This window comes from Heterocephalus glaber, unplaced genomic scaffold (assembly GCF_053883595.1).
Source record: "Heterocephalus glaber isolate CG9 unplaced genomic scaffold, H.glaber_assembly_v1.0 deba00001497, whole genome shotgun sequence".
NCBI classification, from domain to species: Eukaryota; Metazoa; Chordata; class Mammalia; order Rodentia; family Bathyergidae; genus Heterocephalus; species Heterocephalus glaber.
Window position 1 is genome coordinate 68,817,274 of NW_028258320.1, and position 22,735 is coordinate 68,840,008.

General features: G+C 31.6%; 1 protein-coding gene across 12 annotated transcripts in view; it reads right to left on the minus strand.

Moving 5' to 3' along the window:
• Positions 1-22,735, minus strand: part of Atrnl1 (attractin like 1) — an 833,568-nt gene that overhangs the window by 467,013 nt on the left and 343,820 nt on the right. For all 12 annotated transcript variants that reach the window (XR_015440462.1, XM_087185263.1, XM_004838867.4 and 9 more), the window contains 3 exons: positions 20,477-20,571; positions 18,445-18,523; positions 16,858-17,015 (listed from right to left, as the gene is read on the minus strand). Coding sequence is in view for 11 of the 12 variants with exons in the window: in XM_087185263.1 (XP_087041389.1) it covers positions 16,858-17,015; positions 18,445-18,523; positions 20,477-20,571 (332 nt within the window). In the remaining variant the exon portion in view is untranslated. The remainder of the gene's footprint in view (positions 1-16,857; positions 17,016-18,444; positions 18,524-20,476; positions 20,572-22,735) is intronic.

Below are 22,735 nucleotides of genomic sequence, written 5' to 3' on the forward strand. Positions count from 1 at the left end.
TGCGCACTAATACAATTGTAGTGGGGGACCTCAATATCCCATGGTCACAAATAGATCATCTAGACAAAAAAAATCAACAATGAAATACTAGAACTGAACCAAACTTTTGAACAAATGGACTTAATAGACATCTACAGAGTGTTCCAACCCACAAAATCAGAATATATTCTTTTCAGTTGCACACAGGTCATTCTCTAAAATAGAACACACACTAGTTCATAGAATATGTTTAAGTAAACGCAAAGGAATTGAAGTTTTTCCATATATATTATCAGATCATAGTGCAATTAAACTGGAGATCAATAGCATAAGAAACCACAAGAACTTCACAAACACATGGAAATTGAATAATACTCTCCTAAACAACCAATGGGTCAGAGAGGAAATTAAAGAAGAAATTAGACAGTTTTTGCAATTAAATGATAATGCCAGTACAACATACAGGAATCTATGGGACACAAAGCAGTTCTACATGGGAAATTCATAGCACTGCATGCCCACACTAGGAAAGCAGAATGAGCTCAAATAACTGAATGCTTCATCTTAAGCTCCTAGAAAAAGAAGAGCAAAACAAATCCAAAGCTCATACAAGGGAAGAAATTTTAAAGATCAGAGCAGAAATCAATGCAATGGAGACTAAGGGAACAATACAAAAAAAAAATCAATGAATCAAAGAGTTGGTTTTTCAATAGAATAAATAAAATAGATAAACCCTTAGCCAACCTTATCAAAAAAAGGAAAGAAAAGGCTCAAATCTATGCAATTAAGAAGGAGAAAGATTAAGTCACAACAGAACCAGCAGAAATCCAGAGGATCATCAATACCTATTTCAAGAATCTGTATGCTAAAAAAGTGGAAAAAATAGAAGAAATGGACAGATTTCTAGATACATATGAATTACCAAAGTCAAACAAAGAAGATAAAAAAAATTCTAAATACCCAATTACAATCAGTGAAATTGAAAACACAATTAAAAATTTAACAACAAAGAAAAGCCCAGGGCTTGATGGCTTCACTGCTGAATTCTACAAAACATTTAGAGAAGAAGTAATGCCACTACTCTTTAAACTTTTCAATGAAATTGAAAAGGAAGCAATACTTCCAAAAGCTTTCTTTCAATTTTTTCCTTCTATTCCCTTTTTCCTTTTCTCTTCTTTCCTTCCCCCCACCTCCTCTCTAGTTCCTTTCTCATTTGAACATTTTCTTCCTATTTCCTAATATCTACTATAAATTATGCCCTTAATTACACTACAGGTTTTTCATACCAGAGAAACCATGCAATATTTAAACATGTGTGTCTGATTTGTTTCACTTGAGTATGGTCTCAATGTCAAGCCATTAGCCTAAAAACGTCTCAAATTTATCCTTCTTTATGGCAGAGCAGTACTCCATTCTGTAAAAATGAAAAAGAAAATTGGAATAGAAGGTCTTTATCTTAACCTGATTAAGGCTATCTATGAAAAACCAACAGCCAATATCATACTAAATAGTCAAAAATTGAAAACTTTCAGGCTAAAATCAGGAACACGACTAGGATGCCACTATCTCCACTCCTGTTCAATATAGTTCTGGAAATATTTGCCACAGCAATTAGAAAAGAGAAAGAAATAAAAGGAATAAAGATAGGAAAGGAAGAAGTTAAACTGGAATTATTTGCTGATGATATGATACTTTACATAGAAGTCCCAAAATCTCTACCAAAAGACTTCTAGACTTAATTGACAGAATTAGTAGATTAGCTGGATATAAGGTCAACACTCAAAAAACAATAGCCTTCTTATACACAAATAGCAGACTCACTGAAAGAGAAATTAGGGAAACAATTCCTTTTACAATAGCATCCAAAAGAATGAAATATCTAGGAATCAAACTAACAAAGGAAGCAAAAGACATCTACACTGAAAACTACAGCACCCTGAAAAAGGAGATTGAGGAGGATATAAGAAAATGGAAAGACATCCCTTGATCCTGGGTAGGAAGAACCAATATAGTGAAAATGGCCATACTTCCAAAACTATTATATAGGTTTAATGCAATGCCGATTGAAATTCCAACAATACACTTTACAGAAGTAGGGAAAACAATCCAAAAATTCATTTGGAACCCGAAGAGACCTAGAATAGCAAAAGCAATTCTAGGCAGCAGAGACATGGCTGGTGGTATCACAATACCCAACTTGAAGCTATGCTACAAAGCTACTGTGATAAAAGCAGCATGGTACTGCCAAACAAATAGACCCAAGGATCAGTGAAATACATTAGAAGATGCAGAAACAACTCCAGACATACTCAGCCACCTCATCTTGGACAAAGGAGCCAACCATCCTCACTGGAGGAAAGATAGCCTATTTAACAAATGGTGTTGGAAAAACTGGATTTCAACTTGCCAAAGATTAGAACTAGACCCGTACCTATCACCATGCACTAAACTAAGATCAAAGTGGATTAAAGATCTAAATATTAAGATAGAGACACTAAACTTGCTGGAAGATAAGGTAGGCAGAACTCTTGAAGATACTGGCACAGGAAAAGACATTATCAACAAAACCTCAATAGCACAGGAACTAGCAGAAGGAATCAACAACTGGGATCTAATCTTATTAGAAAGCTTCTGCACTGCAAGAGAAACCACCGACAGAGCTAAGAGACAACCTACAATGTGGGAAAAAAATTTTAGCAGCTGTAACTCAGACAAAGGGCTACTATCTAGAATATATAAAGAACTGAAAAATATCAGGCCCCCTAAATTCAAAGACCCAATTCAAAAACGGACATCTGAAATGAACAGACATTTCTCAAAGAAGTAAAAGCACAAATAAACATATGAAAACATGTTCAACATCACTGGTCATTAGAGAGATGCAGATGAAAACAACACTGAGATTCCACCTCACCCCAGAAAGAATGGCTGCTATCAAGAAATCAACCAATAACAAATGCTGGCAGGGGTGTGGAGAGAAAGGGACCCTTCTCCCTCGTCAATGGGAATGCAGACTGCTGCGACCACTATGGAAATCAGTGTGGAGATACCTCAAAGAACTAGGGCTGGAGGTATCATTTGACCCAGTTATTCTCCTGCTGAGTATTTTCCCAAAAGAATTAAAATAATCATACCACAGAGATATATGTGCACCCATGTTTATAGTGGCACAGTTCACAATAGCTTAAGATTGGAAACAGCCCAAGTGCCCATCAACTGGAGACTGGATAAAGAAGATGTGGTTTTTTTATAAAATGGAGTACTACTCAGCCATAAAGAATGAGAAAGTTGAGTCATTTACAGCTAAATGGACGCATATTGAGGTCATACACTTAACTGAAATAAATAGGATACATGTGTAAATACCGAATAGTTTCTCTAGTGTGAGAAACTGAGAGTGTAAATAAGGATTAAAAGGATAATAACTGATAATTGATACTTTGAAATAGGAAAAGGTCCAAAGGGGTAGGGGTGGTGGGAGAAGATGGGGAAAGGAAAGAATGGAAAGGAAAAATTATGAGAAAAGAAAAAAAAATGGAAACAAAGTCTATGTAAATAAAGAAGGGTGGAGGGGTGAAGGGTGCACAGGTAATGGGGGAAAAATAAGAACCAAGACACATCATGTACAGGTACAAGCACCCATTGATAAATGGAAATGTACTGTACAACTAAAATGTACCAATAAAAGAATTTAAGCCAAAAAAAAAAAAAAGCAGAATTCAAGCAATAACAAATTCTTGAGAGGCTGCGGGTAAAAAGGAACTCTTCTTCATTATGGACGGAGTATAAACTGGTAAAGCCACTATAGAAATCAGTACAGAGATCCCACGAAAAACAGAAAATAGAAATTCCATTTAACCCAGATAGTCTTCTTTTAGGTATCTTCCCAAAAGAAAGACATCATATCACAGCTACTACCACCCATGTTTATAGTACCACAATTCATAATAGCTAAATCTTGGAAACAGCCACTATGTCCATAAACAGATAAATGGATAAAGAAAAGGTGGTACTACTCTGCCATAAAGGATAAACTTGAGGCATTTGTACACAAATGGGTGTACTCAAGGCCTCAAAGTTAAATGCAATGTATCAGAAACACAAGCTTAAATGTCATATAGTTTCTCTTTTATGAAAAACCCAATATCTAAATAAATGGCAAAATAAAAGACTATGAAAGAAAAAAGAGAAAAAAGTGCTCTGAGTTAATATTGGTGCAATATATTTCTGTTTCGTTACATGATTGAAAGGACAAAAACGATGAGTTAACACAAAGATATATATTACTATACGATTTTTAAAGAAACTAACTCCAAATTTTCAAAAATAGACATTAGAAGTCTAATGTAGTATTTTTAGTATGAAAATATTAATGATAATTATATGGAAACTAAACCAGTTATTATACATTATATAAAAATATGGTAGCTTAGAAAATAAGGTTATCAGGAAAACTATCTTAAGTATAGGAACTGTACAAATAGTTAAGAATACATTAACAGTTTTTAGTTTAAACTACAAAGGACAATTCATTTTTTTTAAATCACTACTCTCAAGAAATGGAGAATTCTTGGGCCAGGGATTTAGCTCAGTGGTTTCACCACCTGCTGTGCAAGCGCAAGGACCTGAGATCAATCCCAAGTACCAAAAAAAAAAAAGAAAAGAAATGGAGAACTCTTCACTTTAAACTCCACTTCACTGTACAAATTGAAAATTTAAAATATTCTTCATAAGACATTTTCTTAGGAAACCAGATTTTACACCTATGCCCTTTTCTCTAATTGAAACAATTTCATCACTTATAAAGCATGCATTAGATAAACCATTAGATAATAGCATTTTAGATAGGGTCAGAAAACTTTTCAGTAAAGAATCAGTTAGTATTAAACAGGAGTGGTGATGGTGGGCATCCTTGTCTTGTTCCTGATTTTAGCGTGAAAGTTTTCAGTTTTTGACCATTTAGTATGATGTTGGCTGTTGGTTTTTCATAGATAGCCTTAATCAAGTTGAGATATAGACCTTCTATTCCAATTTTCTATGGGGTTTTTATCATAAATGGGTGTTGGATTTTTTCGAATGCCTTTTCTGCATCTATTGAGATGATCATATGTATTTTGTCCTTGACTCTGTTAATATAGTGTATTACATTTATTGATTTATGAATGTTGAACCATCCTTGCATCCCTGGGATAAATCCAACTTGGTCAGGGTGTATGATCTTCTTGATGACCCATTGTATTCTGTTTACCAGTATCTTGTTGAAGATTTTTGCATCAGTATTCATTAGGGAGACTGGCCTGTAGTTCTCTTTTTGGGTTGGGTCTTTCCCTGGTTTTGGAATCAAAGTAACACTTGCTTCCAGGAATGAGTTTGGAAGCTTCACTACCCTTTCAATGTCCTTGATGAGTTTAAAGAGTAATGGTGATAGTTCTTCTTTAAATGTCTTGTAGAATTCAGCAGTGAAACCATCAATACCTGGGCTTTTCTTTGTTGGTAAATTTTTTATTACATTTTCAATTTCACTCATTGTAATTTTGGTGTTTAGAATTTCTATATCTTCTTCATTTAACTTTGCTAATTCATATGTATCTAGGAATCTGTCCATTTCTTCTGTGTTTTCCATTTTATTAGAGTACAGGTTCTCGAAGTAGGTATTGATGATGCTTTGGATTTCTGCTGGATCTGTTGTGACTTCACCTTTTTTGTTCTTGACTGCATGGATTTGAGCCTTTTCTTTCCTTTTTTGATAATGTTGACAAAAGGTTTATAGATTTTATTTATTCTTTCAAAAAACCAACTCTTCGATTCATTATTGTTTGTATTGTTCTCTTAGTCTCCATTGCATTGATTTCTGCTCTGATCTGTTTAATACTGTTCTCAAAACATTAGCTACAGCAATTAGATAACAGAAAGAAATAAAAGGAATAAAAATAGGAAAGGAAGAAGTTAAACTGTCATTATTTGCTGATGATATGATACTTTACATAGAAGATCCAAAATACTCTGCCAAAAGACTTCTAGACTTAATTGACAGATTCAGTAGAGGAGCTGGATATAAGGTCAACATTCAAAAAACAATAGTTTTTTTATATACAAATAACAGACTCACTGAGAGAGAAATTAGGGAAACAATTCCTTTTACAATAGCATCAAAAAAAATGAAATACCTAGGAGTCAACCTAACAAAGGAAGCGAAAGCCTTCTACACAGAAAACTATAACACTTTGAAAAAGGAGATCAAGGAGGATATAAGAAAATGGAAAGATATCCTTTGTTCCTGGATAGGAAGAACCAATAAAGTGAAAGTGGCCATACCTCCAAAACTATTATATAGGTTTAATGCAATGCCAATTGAAATTCCAACAATATATTTCACAGAACGAGAGAAAACAATCCAGAAATTCATTTGGAACCAGAAGAGACCTAGAATAGCAAAAGCAATTCCAGGCAACAGAGATATGGCTGGGGGTATTACAATCCCCAACTTGAAACTATACTACAAAGCTACTGTGATAAAAACAGCATGGTACTAGCAAAGAAACAGACCTGAGGATCAGTGGAATAGATTAGAAGATGCAAAAACAACTCCAGACATACTCAGCCACCTCATCTTTGACAAAGGAGCCAACCATCCTCACTGGAGGAAAGATAGCCTATTTAATAAATGGTGTTGGAAAAACTGGAATTCAACCTGCCAAAGATTCTAACTAGACCCATACTTATCACCATGCACTAAACTAAGATCAAAGTGGATTAAAGATTTAAATATTAAGACAGAAACACTAAATTTGCTGGAAGATAAATTAGGTAGAACTCTTGAAGACATTGGTATAGGAAAAGATTTTATGAACAAAACCTCAGTGGCACGGGAACTTGCAAAAAGAATCAACAACTGGGATCTAATCTTATTAAAAAGCTTCTGCACTGCAAGAGAAACCACCCACAGAGCTAACAGACAACCTACAATGTGGGACAAAATTTTCAGCACCTGTACCTTAGACAAAGGACTACTATCTAGAATATATAAAGAACTCAAAAAAATCAGGTGCCACAAATTCAAAGACCCAATTCAAAAACGGGCATCTGAAATGAACAGACATTTCTCAGACAAAGAAGTAAAAGCAGCAAATAAATGTATGAAAAAAAAGTTCAACATCACTGGTTATTTGAGAGATGCAGATGAAATCAACACTGAGATTCTGTCTCACCCCAGAAAGAATGCCTGCTATTAAGAAATCATCCAATAACAAATGCTGGCAGGGGTGTGGGGAAAAAGGAGTGGTGGGAGTGCAGGCTGGTGCAACCACTGTGGAAATCAGTATGGAGATACCTCAAAGAACTAGGCTTAGAGTTCCCATTCGACCCAGCTATCCCTCTGCTGGGTATCTTCACAAAAGAATTAAAAGAATCATACCACAGTGATATATGTGCACCCATGTTTATAGCAGCACAGTTCGTAATACTCAAAGCTTGGAAACAGCTCAAGTGCCCATCAACTGGAAACTGGATAAAGAAAATGTGGGGTTTTTTTATAAAATGGAGTACTATACAGTCATAAAGAACAAGAAACTAGAGACATTTATAGCTAAATGGATGCATATTGAGCCCATCCTCTTAAGTGAAATAAACAGGATACATATGTGTAAATATCAAATAGTTTCTCTAGTGTGAGAAACTGAAAGTGTAAATAAGGATACACAGGGATGAAATGGCCTAACAACGTATTTCTCGGATTGTGTTTCTATCGCATGTCATATGACTGTATCGAAATGTAAATTAGGGAGAAGTTTGGCTTATGTGGAGTCTGCTAACTAATTGGAGTTTTTTTCCAGACCACTATTTGTTCAATGTTGGTTTTGGAGATCTTTCTGAAACAAATCACATCCTCTGGTGTCTTGTTAGTGCTTGAGATGCTTTTTTAAGTTATATGGAAAAATGTTTAAGTGCTTTTCAGTTTTGTTTTGATTGAGTTCTACTATATTTGAATATTATTGTAGGTTTTTTCCCCTTGCACTGTTCTTCTTTGAATGGTCTTAATTTTTGTATGTGTGTGTGTTTGATAATAAAGTTATTTTAAAAAAAGAACCAGTAAATATTTTTTTTGGTTTGTGAGCAATATAGTATTTGAACTATTCAACTCAATTATAATTTATTCTTGATATGTCTTCTTTCTCTGAATCTCAAGACCATTTTTAGTTAATACAACAAATGATACCTTGTGGCTATCATGAAGTCTTTTATTCTTTCTATGTGTTTCTTGATTATTTTATATTACTTGTGTTTATGTTTCCTAAATAGCATATGTGTTTTAATTTTAGCTAATTGATAAAATTGATTAGCAATTTCCATGAACACTTTTAGAACTAATGCCAACCTGGATTGTGACCAAAAAAAGTGAAGCTTAATAGAAAAGAATATATATTTTGAAAGATATATGGCAAATTCCTCTAGGTTATAATAATTTGAAAGACAGCAGAAAAAAATGACAAAAACAATGTAATTAGTGTAAGTGTTCTACGGAGCAATTTGAAAAATATATAAGGTCATTTTGTTAGCACATTTAATATTAATTCTTGCTGTTAGATTTTATATATATATATATATATATATGAATATGATAAAATTTCCCCTTTGTTTCAATACCTATTTAACCAGTAACTTGCCAACTTATTTTGTGCTCAAATGACTTAACATCTGTGTTCAAAATATTAATACATTTGTGATAAAAAATGTAGAAATACGAGCATTAGGATTCAGCTATTTTTCTATTTTATTCTGTTAAACAATTATTCTGCAACAATTATTACTAAGAGGTATCACTAGTCTAGAATGGAAATTAGAATGTCAACTTGAAGAGAGATTCTTAGTATCATTCTCATAAAAATCAAGCCTAAATTATGACATCAGTTTGCAGATTGGCTTAATAGTGATTAGCAGATCCCATTTACTGAGAAACAGTACTTTAGATCCAATCTCATTTAATTTAATTTAAATTGTGATGTATAAATGTTGATGAGCAACACTATTGTTAGAGAATACGGAAGTATTTAAATTTAATGCATTCTTTCTGCTTTCAAAGTTATTAGCATTGCAGCTATAGCAATTTTTTTTTATTGTCAAGATTCACTTGCATGGCATTATAAGTCATAAAGAGTGTTAACAAAATAAAATCTAATTTTAGAAACTCATAATAATCAACTCAATAGTATGATTTCCAGAAATCCAGAAAAAGTGAGATTTTTTTTTTCAATTTAGTTATCAGATTACTCGCACTTTTCTGTGTCTTAGGGTCACAACTAGGATTTGTTAAGGATATTTGAATTCTACATTGTTTGGCAACAAGAGCCACTTTATAGAGAATAATGAAGAAAATTTGTTTAAAAGTAGAATGATTTACATTTTATAAAAAAAGCTTTAAAAAGTACATGAATTGATAATATACTAAACTGGCAGAGGATATCAATGACTAAATTAACATGACTGTGTACAGTCATCTATCTAAAATTGTCTACTCAAGTAGGAATGTTATATATATGCCATAAAATAAACTCATTTTCTTGATATTCAGAAGTCCATTAACAAACATAAGACTTATGGTTCCATGAGAACTGGACAATTAAAATACATACGATTTAGGAAGAGAGAGTAAAAGAAACAAATTTCAATTAGACATAAAACCAAAATATATCCTTACACAAAAACTTGTAAGAGTCTTTTTACTTTTCTCTCTAGGATGATAAAAGTAGGACGCTACAAACCCATATAAAATTAAATAAAGTGAAAATATATACATATATATTAAAGTGAATATATATATAAATAGAATCCAAACATAAAAAAGATTACAATCATTGAGCCAACAATTATTTATTAAATATTGTAGAATATCAAAGCATGTAGTTTCATTAAAATTGTCAGTGGTTAGGATATTGAGTTATTTTTATTGTAAAAATCTTTTTATTATTATTTATTTTTATCACTACATATTTGCAGAATGTAATGTTTACACTCCTTGTGTAGGGTTGGTATAAGTACATGGATTTCCTTAAGATGTACTGTTTTCTAAACCTGTAACATACCCTTTTACTCTAAAACTAGTTTAGAGTCTAATTTCTTCATCTGCAATGGAAAGAATTCTGACTAGTATATTTTATGAGCTAAAGGAGGACATACACTATCTTGTATATTATTTTATTCCTTAGGTAAGTTTCCTGATTATGATAGAAACAATAAATATTCTTTTAAAATATAGTGAAAAATTTTATATAATTATCTACTTTGTCATTTCTCTAAGAAGCACTACTTTATATTAGTCTTTGATGAAACAGAAAAGGATACTAGGTAATAACAAACATTATTATGCTTTTGCATTTTTCTCATTATTTCTATAAATTTACAAAGTTCTAATATTAAGCTAGTAAATTTCATCCCATTAATAAAATTAGACCCAAGTTGGAACAAATCAAATGAAATATTTTCCTACTTTCTTACATATCAGGGAAAGCTTATACTTAATGGTTTAATAGTTTATAAGTTTGTCTATTCAAATGTACAAAGAACCATTATAACTGAAAGTGCTCAAAACAACTGTGCTGTAAAAAATTAAGTAATTACCTCATAAAAGTATGAAAATACTATTGACATTAAATGAAGCAGAATCTCGGAACCATATTTGGCTTAATAAAAAGATGATAAAAAAATAGCTTATTACCCAAATAACAATAATAAGTAAAAATTAAATTCCAGGCTGGGGATTTAGCTCAGTTGTGCTGCTGCCTGCCTCGCAAGCACAAGGTCCCGAATTCGATTGCTGGCACCAAAAAAAACCCCTTAAATTCCTTATATATTCTTTTGCTAGAGCAAAAATACAAAAGGAACACTATAAGTAGAAAGGCTGAAATAACCTAGAGCATTTCTTTCAGGCATGCCCACAAATTTACATGCCTGTATAGCAACTGTACGAAAGTGCATATAAGTATAAACTGTTAACTTCTATTAGAAATAATACTTTACCTTATAATATAGCTGTTACGAGTTTTTTAAAACAAAAACATTTACTTTTGGACAGAGGATTCATGTTGCCTCATGATCTCCTAGATTTTTCAAATCAATAATAATACAGAGATTTGATTATTTAAACCTTTAAAATCTGTAGTTGTAAAATAACTGCTTTTGTATCATGCAGTTAATAAATATTTTTCAACAGTTTCATATATGGATTGTAAACTTTTTCATAACTTTCAGCTTCTTGAAATCTATACTAGTACATGCACATGAAATGTAAAATATATAGATATATGTTAAATTGACTGCCATTTATTCCAAATATATTTAAAGGTTAGATCCAAGCAAGAACATAAAACAAATTTACAAATAGAAAAGCAAAGCCACATATACAATAATATTTGTCTAATCCAGTAAACAAATTTATGGCTATTACATTTATTATATGTACTACTTAGGCTCAAAATAGTATATAGGATTTCTATGTCCTGCAAAAAAAATTCAGGAAGAGGAGTGAATTTATCCTTCTGACAAAAACAACTAATAAAACAGACAAAATATGTGAGAAAACAGGTTTCATACAATAGATATCAGGACAATGATCAGGCATATATAGGACACTGATCTCTAGGTAGAAAGAAAATGAGGTGAGTGCTTAAATGCCAATATTTATTATGGTTTTGAGGCCACATCATGGGATGAGAAACAAAGATGTACTCAAGAAACTTTCCTGAGTTGAGAAAGTGAAGGTAGGTCAACAGAGAAGACTAAGTAGTCAGATTTTGCAGAAGAGAAACTAGACAAGAAAGAGCTGCCTAGAGAGCTCCAGAGATTTTCTGTGGGTCCTCTTGAGTGTTCTGTTGAACACTCCAAGGGAAAGAAAAGGAAATCTAAAATGGGCAGAGAGAAAAATCCTTAAAACTCCTATAGGATTGGGAATGACCTGTGTCCTACCTAATAGAATAGAAACACTATAATTCACAGGTAATAGAATACCCAGAAGACCAGAGATTTAGCTCAGTGGTTCTGCTGCCTGCCTCACAAGCGCAAGGTCCAGAGCTCAATCCCTGGTACAAAAAAAAAGAATACCCAGAAAGGGAAAGCCTCAGAGGGAAAAGACCAAATGTCGTTTTTTTCTTCTCTAACAAAGCACAAAAACATACCTTGAAATGATCAAATTATTTCAAAGGAAATTAACTCTACCACAAGAGAAGAATAAAGTCATAAAAATATTTTAAATTGAGGCAGAAAAAGAAAAAAGGAACAAGGAACAAGAAATAAAAGTAGAAAACAAATAGCAAGTTGTTAGTTTTAAATACAGAGAGATAAATGTATGCCCATCAAACATACACAATTTAAGACTGGACAAAGGACACAACTATATCCTGCCCAAAATGACTTTAAGTATAAAACTACAAATAGATTTAAAGGATGGAAAATGATGTATCATTGTAACAATAATCAAAAGAAAGTAGAACTGCATATACTAATCTGGCAGAATAAAATTTAGTGAAAAAAATTACTATGAACACAGAAGATCATTTCCCAAAGATAAAGACTTTAAGAAATTAATTTATCAAGAAGAAAAAATGTTAAATACATATACATCTACATAACAGATGTTCAAAACAGACGAAGTAAAATCTCTTAGAGCTACATGATGTGATGATCATAATTTAAAATGTTCCCTCAAAGTCTCATGTGTTCAGACGTGGGGCTTTCAGCAGGTGATTTGTTCATGGTGGTGCTATACTCACCAGTGGATTAATCTATGGTGAATGACAGTCAAATGTGCTGTTAGGAGACGGGGCCTAGTTAGAGGAAGTGGCTCACAGGAGGCCGGCCTTCGGTTGGTGTCTTCACTCTGGCTCATGCTTTCTCTTAGCTTGCTGGCTGCCATAGCTTGAACAGCTTTCCCCTGCTAAATCCTTCCACCATGTTGTTTCTGCCTTGGAGCCAGCCAATCACGGACTGAATCCTTGGAAAGCATGAACCAAATAATCCCCTCTTCCTTCATGTTGTGGGAAATTAGGTAGCTTGTCCCAGTAATAAAAGAGTGACTAATAAAAAGGAAAAAATAAACTACTCCACAATTACAAAGATTCTAATATCAATCTCTTAACAACTGACATAAAAATAGAATATTAATCAGGACATAGATGATTTGAACAAATTTGAACCAATTTAACACAGTTGATATAAAACACTCTAGCCATTAGCAAAATGCATCTAGGTTTAAATTTTCATCCAAGGAACATTTACCAAAGTAGATTATATACTAGGTACTCATATTCTATTGCTGTGATAGCCAATTACCTCAATCTTAGTGATTTAAAATACTATACAGTTAACCTTACAGTTCTGTTGGTTAGAAATCTGACATGGATCTCACTGGATTAAAACCCAGCCTCAACAGAGTTGTGTTCTTCTTCTTACGGGTACTAGGGAGCAATCTGCTTCACTGACTTTTACAACTTCTACAAACTACATTCCTGAGCTAATAGCACCATGCCTCCATGTCCAAAGCCAGAAATGCTACTTCTCTCTGACTATTCTTCTGTAATTACATCTTACTCTAACAATGAACCTAGCCAGAAAAAAACAAATTCTCTTAAGGATGCACGTTATCATCTTGGGCTCACCCAGGTAATCCAGGATAATTTCCCTATCTCACAGTCCTAATTTCAGTAACATTTTAAAAGTCCTCCTTTTTCTTTAGAGATAATATAAACAGAGGCTCTAGGGATTAAGACATTAGCATCTTTAGAAAACTGTCACTCTAACAAACACAATGCCTCATGAATCTTGATGTGTTTACAAAAGTTTCAAATCATACAAAACATGTTCTGTGACCTTACTGGGATTAAATTACAGACAAACAACATATAAAATTATTAAAATTGTTCAAATACTTGGAAATTAAACTACTACTGGAATAACCCATTTAAGGAGGAAACCAAAAGGGAAATTACAAAAAAAAATTGAACCAAACAATCTATAAAAATTATGTTCAAAGAAGTACTACAAAGTAGTATTCAGAATGAAGTGAGTGGCACTAAATCCCCTTAACTAGAAAAGAATATCTGAAATGAATTACTTCAAATATCACTATAAGAAGTACGAAAAGAAGAGCATATTAGTATCAAAGTAGAAAAATAATAATAATGGAAAGAAGCAAAAGAAAGAATGAAACAGACATTTGAAAACAATGACAATGTCAATAAAACTGTTTCTTTAAGAAGAATCAACGAAATTGATAAATCTCTAGACAATCTAGAATAGAATAAAAAGAAGAGAAGAAACAAATGACGATGAATTGGTAAGATGATATTACTACGGAAAATACATTATTATTAACAACTGTTGCCAAGACATTCTACAAATTAGATTAAAACAGGTGGGACACAACTGAGAGACAAAAACTAATAATAGAGTTCACTCAAGAAGAAATAGGTAACCAGAAAAATCTCTAACTCTATTAAAGAGATTAAATTTGTAGTTAAACCTTCCAACAAAGAAAACTGCATGTTCAAATGAATTCAATTTTGTATTTGTCATCATTGGTTAATACTGATGTCAATGTCATGGGATTGAGAAACACCTAGTAGATAAGTAGAGAATGTCCATGAGTGTTTCTGGGTAGGTCTTAGAGACATGGCTTTGAATATTATGTATGTCTACTTAGCAGTTCCTCTCTGTGTTCCCCTGCTCTGTTCTGTCCTAACCATGAATTTAGCAGCTTTGCTCCATCATACCCTTCTGCCATAATGTTCCTGTCTTGGATCCATCTGATAGTGAACTGAGTGCATCCCCCTCAAATCATGAGCTAAATTAAACCATTCCTCCTCTAAGTTGTGAGTGTTGTGTTCAGCAATGAGTGAACTAATATAGTTTTCTTTTCTTTTCTTTTTTTTTTTTTCGGTACCAGGGATCAAACTCAGGACCTTGTGTTTGCAAGGCAGGCACAATGCCACTGAGCTGAATGCCTGGCCCACTAATACAGTATTAAGCAAAAAAATATTTATTCACAGGAGAATTACAGAGGATGGAATACTTCCCAGTGCATTCTACAAAGCCATTAGAACAATGATACAAAGACAAGCAAGATTAAAAGAACAGAAAAAAACTACTCACTATATGCCCTACAAAGATAGAAAACAAAATTTTACATATCGGATCCAATATATGAAAGGAATAATATATCACGAACAAGCGGAGTTCTCCCTAAATAGCAATGTTGGCTTAAATATTCAAAACTCGATGTTTTGCCCCATCACACTTTATCCCCAAAATATATGCAATTATTACTTTTCAATTAAAAACCATTATAAATAAAGAACATGTTGTCAACATAGGAAGAATCCATGTAATTCAATTCTATTAGCAAACTTAATGAAACAATCACATAAGATCATTTCAATACATGAAAAAAATCATTTGACATTTTCATCACACATTCATGTTTAAAAAAAAATAAACTTCTCAAAAAACCAAGAATAAAGAATCTCCTCAATCTGCTAGAGCTACTTCTCACAGCTAACATCATATTTAAAGGAAAATGACTGAATATTTTCCCACTTAGTACAAGAACATCACAAAGATGTCAACTTTTACCACTCCTGTTCAAAATTATATTGAGAGTTTTACTCAGTACAATAATTAGGCACACAGACTGGGAAAGACTGACCCTGTAATTATGTATTATTAATGGTATTATTTTCTATGTAGAAAATTCTACTAAAACTATGTAAGGGTTTCTACAAATAAAAAATGAGTTTACCACAAGAGGAGGAAAGCTCAATATTTAAAAATCAACCATATTGTAGAAGATTGCTCTAGCAATTAAAGAAACAATTTACAATAGCATGAAAAGTGTTTTAACTGTGCAAACACTGTTCAATGAAAAAAAAATCACAAATTAATCCCCATAACTAAGTTTACTAAATGAAAATTTGTACTATATTTTTGAACAGCTAAGTAGTCACCATTATTTAAATGTTAATTTTTAAATAAAATACGATTTAAAAATCACTGATTCCTCCCTTAAATGATCACATAGAAATTGTCATAAATAAAACATGCAAACATTTCTGGTCATAGAACATGATCTGTCATTTATTAATATAAAAAGGCAAGGAATGATCTGTAAATCTTTATAAGATTTTTTTAAATAATAGCCTAGTATAGTGGTTGGCATATATGAGCTATTTCATAAATTAATGTGAATTTAATCAGTCATAAAGAAATAAATAAATGAACCAATTCCAATTAACAACATTTTATGAAAGACTATTTCCAGACAGAAAGAATATTCCAAATATTTCTTAGAAATAAATCTGAAGTCTTCAGTAGTCTATCACTAGCCAAAATAAAAATGAAACATGACACAAAGAGAGCAATTATTAAGAAACCAATAATAAGAGGCAATGGTCTTAAAAAAGTAAATGTCTAGGTATTGCTAATTCTAAGAATTTAGTATCAGACATTATGTTCACTATATACTACAGCAAAAATAAGGCTATTAAAATAGGGCACATAATTTCAAATGGAGTAATAATAAGGGAGTATGTGCATCATAATAAATTAATAAAATTAATCAGAAAACTCAAAAATCCCAGTTGCTTCAAATTTTGCTGCATATTTTAGGATCTAACCTCCATTGAAAGCTTTAATACATTTTTTGGTTGGTTCAATAGTATTTGTATTAGTGTGTTTATGGAGACACTCATTGTCACAGAGAGTCATAATTTCTTTATTAAAGGTCTGTACATGTTTTAGTATTGTTCAAGTCAAGTTTCACTTTGGAGAAACACATAATTCATTTATAATGAAAATATTCAATGGTCATTAGAAATAAATATTCTTAACACTTACCTGTATTTTAATAGGCCAGGAAAAGTTGCTGACATACACATAAAATGTAATGTTAGGATTGTTTCTGAAGTTAAATTTCTCATAGGAAAAACTATCCCTGTATTCCTTTATGTTAGTCCTGGAAATTATAGGAGTCTCTTCTCCAGATATTGTTCCAGCTAAAGTGTAAATAATAACAAAATAAATAATTCATACTACAAAATAGGGATCTTTATTAATTTAAAAACACAATATACTTATTTTTTTATAATTGGTCTTATGAAATACAATTATCAAAGTATATCCATGCTTACAATTTTGAATGACAAAAAAATAAGGTTCCCACAACTTTAATAGAAACAGACTCAGTATATAAAAATTACTTTTAAAAATGGTGCCACTGATTAAATGCTATGTAATAGGCATTGGCTTTGAGACTTGATATTCTTTTCTAATAAAAATTCTACTCTAGATATATTATGATCCCTGTTTTTCAAACTGAAAGCTAATCCTGAGAAAGATTAAAGCATTTGTACAAAATTTATAGCTAATAGCAGTAAGCTCTTTGGAATTCAGGCCTATATGGCCCAGAAACTAAGCTCCTTCTTTACAAATCAGGCCATATTTTCACATGTCTTAATCCAATTAAAACTGGAAAAGAAATCAATTTATTTGTCTTACCACAAATTGAACCATCACTACTTTAAATAAATTGGGAGGCCATAATTTAAAACATGAGCTAAATGCTCAATAAGTTAAACACAGATTGGGCACTCAGTAAATATTTACTGAAGTTAATCAAATGGAACAAAGCATTTCCAACAATTTTAGCAAAACTTGCATGTTAATGAACTGTAAAAATAATTAAAATTAATATACTGAGTAATTGAATTAATTTCAAATTGATCTATTCTAAAATTAGCTTTTATGCTTTCTTAACATGTACATTCTAGAACTCTACCTCCAAATAAAAGTATTGAAAGGTAAACATACAAATTAATAATTCAACATAAAGATCTGAATTTCTTCGTAATTGTACTTTTAAAAATTAATAATTTCAATTTATAAACCTTATTGTGGAAGATATATTTATGTAGGTTTCTAATACTCCCCTCAGCTCTGAAGCTGACAAGCAGGGAAATAGTTCTAAGCTTGAAAATAATAGATCAAGTTGTTGCTTTTATCAATTTGGGACAGAAGAATTTCTTTTTTAAGTAAAAAGGAGTGTTAATAAATGTATAGCTCTAATGGTGAATTGAAATTGCACTCTCATGCGCTAAAAAAGTAATCTGTAAAAAATAAATAAATAAATAAATTTTTAAAAAATTTTTAAAGAAGTAATCTGTCTAAATTAGAATCTCTGCATTTCATAATATAGCTATTTAAAAATAAGTGGTGTATAACATTTGTTAGCTACCTAATTTTAATTGGGCAAGGAAGAAAGTTGACAAAGTAATGTACTTTATTCATACTATTACTTATTTTTATCAATAACAATGATTATGGCATGTAACTTTTAAACTTTTATTTAGATCAACAATAAAACATGTTAGAAAATTTTCCATATAGGAACACATGTGAAGGAGATATGACACTAAAATTTTTTACCTGTTGAGCCAACCGACCATGTAATGTTGAGATTAAAGTTGTTTGATGCATTAATTGAAATATCCAAATTTTTGTTTGACTACCAAGAAAGAAAATGTTAAAGTTAAGAAAGTGAAAATATACTGGATACATATGATTTAGTCTACTGGTTTAATTGTGCCTGTCCTAAATTTCCCAAGCTCTATATATTATGCAAATTTTCAACTAAACAGGTATAGTGGTCATTTATGTTATAGATGTCATCTATGTTTTCTAATAAAAAAAAAACTGTGTGATAAACTCCAAGGTAGATTTTGAACTTCCCCATTTATCTTCTGTGCTGTAATTTGGCCTTTTATCTAAAATGGGTATATAAGGAGTTACCTCAAGAAGTTCCTGGGAGCACTAATATTTTTGTTCACCCTCTATCTATTCTAATTTTAGATATTATTAAAATATACTGTACCATAACTAAAGACCTATAAAAACCATTTAGCATTACTAAAAAGCTCATTATCATCATCAAAGTATCATTATGATCTCAGAAATTATTAAATCAATCATTTAGAACATTGTTGGTAGATGTGGATGAGTTCAACAAAATCATGTTAGAAACTTACTCCAGAAATATTTCACATAAAAGCACTGACTAAAATTGATCTATAGTGGGTTAGAATTAAACCTATTTTCAATATGTAGGAAATGCATAAATATCAAGATATCTACAATTTATTATTTCCTTATAGGATAAGTGGGAAGCATTGATCAATGATTCATAACAATTTGAGAGATTGTTCCCAAGTGAACATGTGTATAATCAAAGAAAATTATAATAAATAATATCATAAGCATTCTTTGTGACACTTCTCACTGCAGTTCATCATCAAAACATGTCTAGGCCCTTGAATTCAACTGGTCAAAACAGTGAAAAATAAAAATTGAAGTGGAAATATTTGAAAACACTAGGGATTTCTGGACATCAAAGGAGGCAGTGATGGTAGAAGCAAACTAGAATTGTAGCTAATCTGGACAAACGTGCAAGACACTATTGATAATATTTGGGAGGAACATAATTTATTCTGAAAATTTGAGTGAGATATCCCACTTACATTAAATTTCTTCAAGCCTCAGAAAACCCCATGGTTTGGAATTAGTATTAACAACCAAGAAGTCAATGGAAAAGAATAAATTTCATTAGATGCTACAACATGGTTGAACCTTAGAAACATTAATCTAAGTAAAAAGCAAGCCAAGTACCAAAATTCAAATATTGTACGACTATGTTTATATGAAGTACCAAGAATAAAAAAACATTCATAAAGACAGTTGAATAAGGTACCAGGAGCTATGAAAAAGGAGAGAATGAAGTTATTCTATCAGAGATGATGAAAAAGGTTTGAAGATGGATCAAGGTTATGATTATACAACATTATAAATAAGTACCTAATGCTATTGAACTGTACAACTAAAAATACGTAAAAGGATGAATTTTATTTCAAGGAAAAATGAATTACAATGTTAAAATACCTGTAGAGTATTTCTAAATACTGTCTCACTGATATAGTTGCTGACATCATTATTATAAAAACAGAATCAGTGAATAGAGGATTATATTTAAAAGCAAATATGACTAAAATTCTCATTTAAAAATTAAAATTTTAAACGTATTCCCAAGAATATGGGCACTCCTTCATATCTACAGAATAGGAAGTAACACAGAATAAACTGTTCTACTGGGGGGAAGGCCAGTTTTATTTTCAAACCAGACTAACAGTCTGAGTTATATTTATGAACAAGCATTATATTATTAAAATATGTATTCAAGTAATCTAACATGTCAATTATAGAAACTGTTAGCAAAACTAAAATATCAAACTCACAATCTCCCTGAATCACGAGGATATTTAAGTTTTATGAAAAGAAAGAACAGGATTAACTTTTTCTATGAAGCCCTAAAGTGTAATAATTCTGAGGAGCAAAAACAATGAAAGATGACAGAAAGTTTGGTTCCTTTGAAATTACTATATTCACATTATAAAGGATATTTCTTTACCTGTTCTGGATTTGCTATGAAATTTATGGCAGTATGGTGGCGATCATCTTCCTGTAGTAAGCTAAAGGTAAACTGATAATCAATCAAAAGGCTGTCTGTAGGGGAAAGAAAAAGTAGAATTCTGATATGTACATTACAATAAAAATGGCCTGAAAGACAAGTTAGGTGAAAATAATATTCTATACTGGTATTGAAATGGTCATTAAATACTAGTACTCTAGTCAAGAAAATAAAAATATAAATCTTTGTCTCAAATAACAAAAAGGAATACACAGATATAGAAAATTTAATTCCTTAAAATTATGTTTATTATTTTTTGAGTACTACCTTAATACTACAGACACCTGGAAACTATACAAAAGTAAGAAAATAAATAAAAGTCATCTATAACCTCTAGAGAAAAATGGATTTAACATTTTGGTGCATTTTATTCCAGTTAAAATTCTATTGCTTTCAAGGTAGACCTTTTGATATCCTATTTTATAAAATCAAAATTACTTGAAAATATAAACTTAAATATCCAAATAATATTTGATTATATACTGTACTGCACTTGTTCATTTACTATGATCATTTCTACTCATCAATTTAAAAACAATTCCGTGAAAAAAATTATTTTATATATGGGACTCTCAGCATCTTGGTAAAAGGATTTCACAAGAAAGGAATTTTAATTATGTCCATACAAAAAGCTAAAACCAAAGTAAAAAATTTAAATGTTATATGTCATTGGCAGTTTTATATGTTACACAAGGATGAAGTATTCCTCATAATGTTAAATTATCACCACTATAAAATTTCAAATTATTTTAAATAAAGATAACTTCAGTCTTTTATACACATAACTTTTATGTCCTCAGCTATTAAAGCTATAAATGCAAAAAGTAAAGATAGAATTGCTATAAAAAGATTTATTATATTTATTGAAGCATCATTCTCCATGCTGTTTACTTGTACACTTTATAAAATTCAATACATATTTTTCTAGTATAATTTAGTGTAAGGCAACATTTTATCTTTTTAAGAATTTATAGACATCCTTACATCTGACAATGAAAATTATTCAATATAACATATTTCTAATTTTCATCTACAAATATGTATACTATAGTATTTGGCACATTTAAAATTTCATAACTTAAAAAACAAACTTTAGTTTTAGGCTTAAAAATATAACTGATTAGGGCCAAATATTCAAAAATGCTTTTCCCCTTTGGTGCTGAAGATTGAAGCCAGAGAATTTCAAACAGAGTTCAGATCTACCTGTCCAGCCTCAGGCTCGTATTATAAGCATGTGCCACCACACCTGGCTAGCTTGTTTTCTTCTAGGCTCGTCGCATACAAATTTGTTAAAATTCAGTACCTAGTTGATTTAGTAATGAGCAGCAAGCAACCTGAACTTAAGAAGAGTCAGATTCAAGGGATTCAATGAATGTTTTTAGGCAAAATATCTTAGACCATCAATCTTAACGGATGCCTCCAAGACCACATACACATCCCTAACCACAGACGATAGTCTCTCTCCCCCGCACCTGCACTCTCTTTCCTCTCTGTCACGAGAAATATTAAGACATAAATTGTATTAAGTATTAAGATTTGGGACGTTACAAAGAAACAGTTTAGCTCAATAAATAGATGTTGATTTTGAAAGAAAGGTATTTTTATTTTTATGTTTTACTTAAGCCCTCCCCCATCACCATGAACTGAGAAGGGAAAGAATACGTGTGAACTGGGAAGACAGTAAGGCACTTAGTGTTGAAAAGATTAAGTTTGTGATATTTACTGAATATCCAGATGACATCTTGAGTCAAGTTCAGGAGTAGGCCTAATAGGTAATTTTTATTTTTTTTATTAAATTCTTTTATTGGTACATTGTAGGTATACAACACATTTACATTTCTCATTGGGAATTGTAACTTTACATGATGCATCTTGGTTCTTATTTTTCCCCCATTCCTAGCCCTCCCTTCACCCTCTCCACCCTTCCCTTTTTAAAAAGACTTTATTTCCATTTTTTCCATTTCTCATCATTTTTCCTTTCCCTTCTTTCCTTTCCCCTGCCCCTCCCACTACCTCTACCCCTTTGGACCTTTTCTTCCTATTTTGCATTATCGATTATTCATTCTAATCATTGGTACATTTTAGGTATACAATATAATGACATTCATCATTGGAGATTTGCACCTTTACATAATCTAGGTAATTTTTAAATCATCAGCATTTAAATGGGATTTAGAGCTATGAATGCAAAAACTCACT